This window comes from Sphaerodactylus townsendi, linkage group LG01, assembly GCF_021028975.2.
Source record: "Sphaerodactylus townsendi isolate TG3544 linkage group LG01, MPM_Stown_v2.3, whole genome shotgun sequence".
NCBI lineage: Eukaryota > Metazoa > Chordata > Lepidosauria > Squamata > Sphaerodactylidae > Sphaerodactylus > Sphaerodactylus townsendi.
In genome coordinates, this window is record NC_059425.1 from 13,570,255 (window position 1) to 13,577,754 (window position 7,500).

Here is a 7,500-nt window from a genome sequence, read left to right on the forward strand (position 1 = left end):
GCTCCCCCATACTTACGCCTCTGGCTGAATGTGGAGGTTCAAGTCTCAGAAACAACAATAAAACCGTGTAGTGGCTAAACAAGGCGGCATGCATAAGCTAACTGGTGCCAATTAAGTAGAACTTTTTGGTGTTATGTTGCTCTTGTATTATACAGTTGTCGTGATATTTAATTATCATATAAATCCAATGAGTAATAAGATGGAGCAGCAGTGGCGTAGGAGGTTAAGAGCTCATGTATCTAAGCTGGAGGAACTGGGTTTGATTCCCCGCTCTGCCGCCTGAGCTGTGGAGGCTTATCTGGGGAATTCAGATTAGCCTGTACACTCCCACACACGCCAGCTGGGTGACCTTGGGCTAGGCACAGCTCTTCTGAGCTCTCTCAGCCCCACCCACCTCACAGGGTGTTTGTTGTGAGGGGGGAAGATTGTAAGCCCCTTTGAGTCTCCTGCAGGAGAGAAAGGGGGGATATAAATCCAAACTCCTCCTCCTCCTCCTCCTCCTCCTCCTCCTCCTCCTCCTCCTCTTCTTCTTCTTCTTCTTCTTCTTCTTCTTCTTCTTCTTCTTCTTCTTCTTCTTCTTCTTCTTCTTCTTCTTAACACGAGAACAATATGGCACCCAAAAAGTTCTACTTAATTGGCACAAATTGGCTTGTACTGTCTTGTTTAGCCTCTACACGGTTCAATATTGTTTGTTGAGAATTGTCTACCTTCACATCACAACCCCAAACAGTCTCCCAACCAATTACTAACCAGGGCCAACCCTGCATTGCTTCTGAGATCTGACTAGCCAGGGCCAGGGAGACCAAGATCTTAGGAGATGCCCAACCAAGCCGCATTTTCCTACCCCTGCAGTGAATCTTTCCCCCCATCCCTTCACACCCATCCCCCAAACTTTAGGGTATAGCTTTCCAGTCACCACTCTTCTGGACTCTTCCTGATCCCCCACAACTAACAGGCTTTGGCGGTTGGAGCAAGAGGGGGCGTTCCAGTTCTCTGAGCGCCCCAAGGGAGATGCCGGGCGGAAAGGCAGCGGGGAGGCTGGGCCCAGAGCAGCCCCACCCTACCTGTGGCGGGGGCGTGGCAGGCGAGGGCTGCTGCCGTTGATATTCCTCCTGCTGAAGTTGCTGTGCCAACTCGAGGTCGCTCAGCACCGCACCCCCCTGCTGCTGCTGCAGAGACAAGGCGATCATGTAGTCCTGAGGGGGGAGAGAACAGAGGGGGGAGGGGGTCAGCACAAGCAACAGCCAGCCACAAGGAGCGAGCAGCTCGTAGGAGCACCAAGGCTGCCAAAAGAGCAGGAAAGCAGGCAACGATCGGCCAAGGGTACCTGAGAGAGTGCACCCAGCTTCGGTCCTGGGCATCTGAGAGAGCGTATCCTGCCCGGGCGCTGAGATCAAAGGGGGTGGCCCTGCCTGGCTCTCACACCACCTTTGCAGTTGAGGAGGGTAGGGGCAACCCAAAGGGTCTTCTCTGCAATGGTCCCTACACCGTGGGGTGCCCTCCCATCAGAGGTTCGCCGGGCATCTACTCTCTTGGAGTTTTGGCACCTGGCGGATACCATCCTCTTCATCCAGACATTTGGCAGACTTCCCTTAGTAGGAAAGGGCTACCTGAAGTCTCCGTATACACCTCCCTTTCGTATGGCTGGGGATGGGGGGGTGTTTAAGGTTTAAAATTGTTTTAGTTCACAGTTCTTCAGGATGCTGTAGTGCAGTGATGGCGAACCTTTTTGAGACCAAGTGCCCAAACTGCAACCCAAACCCTACTTATTTATCGCACAGTGCCAACCCAGCAATTTAACCTGAATGCTGAGGTTTTAGTTTAGAAAAAACTGGTTGGCTTCCTCTTCCTCCGTCCCACCCGCTTGAGCAGGGGCCAGCCTGCTCTAGCCTCCAGCAAGTCCCGCGCGCACTGCTCTGTGCCTCTCTAGCATCTCTGCCTCCTCTGTGCCCCCCCTCGGGCAGCAGCCACCCAGAGCACAGGCACCAGGCCCGCCAGCTAAGTCCTCCCTGCTCACCGTAGTACATACACATCATGCTCAGTGGCCCAGGCCAGCCTAGATGTGTGTGTGGGGGTGTGTGATTTTCTGCCCCCCACATGACAAACTCTGTGTGTGCGTGCCCACAGAGAGGGCTCCGAGTGCCACCTCTGGCACCCGTGCCATAGGTTCGCCATCACTGCTGTAGTGGTTAAGAGCAGGTGGATTCTAATCTGGAGAACTGGGTTTGATTCCCCACTCCTCCACCTGAGTGGCAGAGGCTTATCTGGTGAACCAGATGTGTTTCTGCACTCCTGCATTCCTGCTGAGAGATCTTGGGCTAGTCACAGTTCTCTCCAAACTCTCTCAGGCCCACCTACCTCACATGGTGTCTGTTGGGGGGGGGGGGAGGAAGGGAAGGAGTTTGTAAGCCCTTTTGAGATTCTTTATAGTTGAGAAAAAGTGTATCCAACTCTTCCCCCTTCCTATTGTGAAACCCTACCCTTCTGCATGCCACAAAGCCTGCCTCCCGTTACTTATCCTGGCTTGCTCCCCTGGGTGTGTGTGTCCTTACCTGGTCTACCTGCCTCTGATTTAACTCCTGCTCCTGCGGGGAGCCTCCAGCGGCCTCCTTGCCCAGGGCGTGGCTGAGGTGGAACTCAGCATCGCAGAAGCAGCTGTCCCCGTCCACGTTGTGCAGGCTCTCCCAGGCCACCTGCTCTTCGTGCAAGAATCCTTGATCGGTGACCAGGAGATATAAGTGGCTCTAGAGGAGAAGAGGGGCAGAGACTCCTGTAAACAAGGGGGCCAGCAATGGGCAGCCATCTGGCTCACCTGGGGATGCTATCTGGACCCACAACGACCAGCCCAGCTATGGGCGTCATGGCCACAAGACACTGGGAAGGGGTGTAGCAGTTAAGTGGTTAAGTGATTAAGAGAAGGTGGAGTGGTGGAGTGGTTAAGGTGGAGGCTTATCTGGTGAACCAGATGTGTTTCCACACTCATTTATTCCAGCTGGGTGACCTTGGGCTAGTCACAGTTCTTCGGAACTCTCTCACCAGGTGTGTATTGTGGAGAGAGGGAAGGAAAGGAGCTTGTAAGCCACCTTGAGTCACAGGAGAGAAAGGTGAGGTGAAAACCTTCGACAATACACTGGGGTGGGGGCTTCGATTCACCTGCCCTACCGTCCTCTCAGGCCAAGTTCAATGCTGGAGGAAAGAACCAAAAAATTAGGGTAAAACTGGGCCTTTTCGATTGCTGTGTAGCAAAAATACAAATGTGTTTACTCAAATTAAAAACAAAATATCACAGTAAAAGACTTTAAACAGGCTCCCAAACACACATAAATGAAAACACATTTTGGTCTAGAAGTGTTGCATAAGCCTTTATGTAGTATCGTGTTGTGACTTTCATTGATTTATGTTTGGGAGCCCATTCAGGGCCTTTTACTATGACATTTTTATTTCAATTTGAATGAAGACATTTGTATTTTTGCTACACAGCCATTTAAAAGGCAGTTTTATCTTAACCTTTTGGTTCTTTCCTCTGGCACTGAGGTTAACGTTTTTAGCCTTTTCCTGTTAAGTTCTGATCAGCTCTTTCAAAGGGCTTCATCCACCCACCCTGATCCTATCACCCTAGGACAGTGGTGGCGAATCTATGGCACAGGTGCCAGAGATGGCACTCAGAGCCCTCTCTGTGGGCACGAGTGCACAGAGTTCGTCATGTGATAATAGTGTAATTATTTCAGGGAGATTATTAGCATTAAACCTAAGACCTAGTTTTGGGGAAGCAGCGTAGGTAACCCTGTTAAGCGCTGTTAAACCCTACTGATTTTCATGGGAAGAACAAAAGTGTGATCCTTTACCTGAGAGTGAGCTCGGTTGCTGGCAATGGGGTTTGCTTCTGAGTAAACCCTCCTAGGGTCGTGATTCACCCGTTGGAAGCGTTGCACAGTTGCTTCAAAGCAAAGCCACCAACTACCACCAAGTTACTCCCGAGTAACATGTGCCTTTGAGCCAACCATTTTGTCTAAACTAAAACCTGAGTATTCAGGTTAAATTGCCGTGTTGGCACTTTGCGATAAATAAGTGGGTTTTGGGTTGCAGTTTGGGCACTCGGTCTCGAAAAGGTTCGCCATCACCGCCCTAGGGGTTTTTTTAAACAACCGAACACATCACTGGGTGTTTATGATACAGAGAAATGACTAAAAAAAATATATGAAGGAAATCTCCCACGTGAAAGGGAGCAGCTCATTGATCTAGGAATGAGGTTGGTTGGACTCAGGACAAGGGGCGCTGACTGACCAAAAAAAGAAGCCAGCATAAGGAACCCCTGTCTCGGACACCTTCCACCAACCAAAGAGCCTGCAAGGGATTTCTTGAGGGCTAGCATCTGCTGGAAGTGCAGGGGTCCCTGATTTTTATCCAAACAGCCATTCCACCACATGCAGCCAAATAGCAATAAGCTTAAGTCAACTAACATTAAGTGTAATACATTGTCGAAGGCTTTCACGGCCAGAATCACTGAGGTGTTGTGTGGTTTCCTGCAGGAGACTCAAAGGGGCTTACAATCTCCTTGCCCTTCCCCCCTCACAACAAAACCCTGTGAGATAGGTGGGGCTGAGAGAGCTCTGAGAAGCTGTGGCTAGCTCAAGGTCACCCAGCTGGTGTGTGTGGGAGTGTACAGGCTAATCTGAATTCCCCAGATAAGTCTCCACAGCTCAGGCGGCAGAGCTGGGAATCAAACCCAGTTCCTCCAGATTAGATACATGAGCTCTTAACCTCCTACGCCACTGCTGCGTAGAACATGGCCATACAGCCCGGAAACCACACAGCACCTCATTAAGTGTAATAATTGTGTACTGTTGGACTTGCTATTGGTTTCCCTCCTTTCAAACTGAAAGGTTTTCCCCCGGAAAATTAGGCGGACTGGTAGAGCAACTGGGCTTTCTTTCCTTAGTCAATGCGCAGTTCCATTCCCCCTTCAGGATTTCCTTCATCCCAGGAGGCACAAGAAGGGAGGTATTGTGTTTGGCTCCGCCTCCACAGGGTGCCATTCTGCACTTGGCTCCACCTCCTGTGGCAGCCATTTGGGGTCTCAACATTCCAATGGTGCCTGGAGTCTCAGAAAGTTTGGAGAGCCCTGCTTCGGAAGAACTTTAGTCGGAAACCTGCCTTGTGCTTTATCATGGTACTGAAGTGGTTGTTCCTGAAGAAGACACTCAGCTCCCCCTCTTTAACCATGGAGGTCAGCTCACACAAGCCGTGGTAGGTCAGCTGGGAGGCCGTGGACTCCAGGAACTGCTCTGCGATCAGCCCTGAGGGAAGAAGAAAAACAGACAAGGCTAAGAAGAGCCCTGCTGGGTGAGATCAGTGGTCCATCATCTAGTCCAGCATCCCATCTCATATACCAGCCACCAAGTTGCCCTGGAAGTCCAACATCAGGGCACAGAGATCATACAAACAGATCATAGAATCATAGAGTTGGAAGAGACCAGAAGGGCCATCGAGTCCAACCTCCTGCCATGCAGGAACACCCAATCAAAGCACTCCTGACCGAGGCCTTCCCCTGATGTTGCCTCTTGGCACTGGGATTCAGAGCTTAACTGTGTCCCAAACAGCCTGTGTCTGGTTTGAACCTGCCACGTCTCTCCCGCCCAGGAAGTGGGAGTCTTTCTCTCCTCGTTCCCCCCCCCCCTCCCTTTTCATTATTGTGGTTGGACGTATTTTCTCATTCTTTGTACTTTGCAGAGGTGGGATCCAGCAGGTTCTCACAGGTTCCCAAGAGTAGGTTACTAATTATTTGTGTGTGCTGAGAGGGGGTTACTAATTGGTGATTTTGCCACGTGATTTTTGCCTTAGTTACGCCCCTCTTCTCAGCAGTAGCACGCAGAACTTGAAGCAGTTTAGCAGGAGGTGCACCGGCGTACGTGGCAGCCTGCGCCTGCGTGCATTTGTTTCCCACCCAAGGACCGGCGCAGCGGCTGCGTCCTTGCCACGGCTCCGCCCAGAATGCCCCGCCCCTGGAATGCCCGGCCACGCCCCCGTTGTGCCCCGCCCAGCCCCATTGGCGCTATGCCACAGTTTGAAACCCACCACCATGGGAACCTGTTACTAAAATTTTTGGATCCCACCACTGGTACTTTGGGTTCCTGAGCACTGCCTGGTCAGCTTGTGAGGCATCTGCTGTTGTTGTTCTGTCAGTTGTGTGGAATGAAGGTTGTTATGACCCTGGGAAGCCCACCTTGTTTCTGGATCTTGTCTCTGGACCATGAGACTTGTGGGGGGGGGGGGCGCAAACTTGGTTGTCCTGGTTAGAGTTTACCAAATTATGCAGGTTTAAAAAAAAATGTTGCTGCCATCCCAGCCCAAGGAACGACACTGCATGGCTAAAGTTAAGCTGTGGCAATTGGTGGCTGGCCACACCTCCCGTGGCAGCCATTTTGTTGTTGTGCCTCTCACGCCAAGTCAGAATTCCAAATGGGCGCCAAAAGGTTGGGGACCATCAATCTATCAGTTTCAGATTATTTTATTTATTTATTTCAAGTTGTGTGCCTCCCTCCTCACAAGGGCTCAGAGTGGCTTATAAGTAATAAATAACAAATAAATTTAATTAAAACACTTATAACACAATTAAAACACTCAAACACTTAAAACAGTCTAAAACAACTATAGTAGTTAAAATCCAATCTAATCTAGTTAAAACAATTTAAAACCGTTACAGTAGTTAAAATCTAATCAAGTTTAAATACCCTCGGGGCTAAAAATGCACTACACAGAAAGGTTACAGGCTGGACCCATTGAGTTTCATGGCCAGTCGCCTCTACTATTTGCAGAAGTTCCTGCCATGATAAATTGGATAAAGAAGTCTCAGACTTTAATATGCAATTTTATTCTGGCTGCTACTAATGTTTTTAAGAGAGATGGGTGGATCGGCAGGTGCCAAAGGCGTTGCCTGAGAATAAGCGTCTTCTCACGCAAAGTGTCTTCTCACGCAAAGTTACAATGGCCACCGGTGCTTTCAAACAGGGATAAGTCTCCATCCTCATGCAAATTCATGAAGCACAGCTCTCCCTCCCGATGGTGAGCGCACTAGGCCTGAGGCAACGGGCCGCCGCAGATTTAATTCTCAGACAGAGCTTTCCTTATCACTCCGCATCCCGTCAAAACATGGGTGTTCCCATGGAATCATTTCATGCATCTGGTTGAGATGCATCTGTCTACGAAAGGCTGAGGGGTATAGATGTCGGCCAAATGACTCATGGGTTTCACTGGCAGAACCAGGAAGAGAGCTTCCCCATCCCGGGGCAGTATACCTTACATGAACACAAACACAGCCACCTTTATACCAAATTGGACCATCAATCCATCCGGGTCGGTACTGTCTGCTCAGCCTGGCAGCTGCTCTATAGGGTTGCAGACAGCGGCTTTCACATCACCTACTGCTGCTAGTGTTTTAATGTTTAATTTATTTATTGTTTTAATTGAAACTATTTGATGTATTTAAGTGTTTGATTGTTT

The 7,500-nt window shown here is 50.0% G+C and overlaps 1 protein-coding gene across 1 annotated transcript in view; it reads right to left on the reverse strand.

The window, feature by feature from the left end:
* The window catches only part of MINDY1 (MINDY lysine 48 deubiquitinase 1), a 36,605-nt gene that overhangs the window by 627 nt on the left and 28,478 nt on the right, over positions 1-7,500 (reverse strand). The window contains exons 7-9 of the mRNA XM_048511235.1: positions 5,155-5,297; positions 2,553-2,744; positions 1,065-1,196 (exon numbers count right to left, since the gene is read on the reverse strand). Coding sequence (XP_048367192.1) covers positions 1,065-1,196; positions 2,553-2,744; positions 5,155-5,297 — 467 coding nt within the window. The remainder of the gene's footprint in view (positions 1-1,064; positions 1,197-2,552; positions 2,745-5,154; positions 5,298-7,500) is intronic.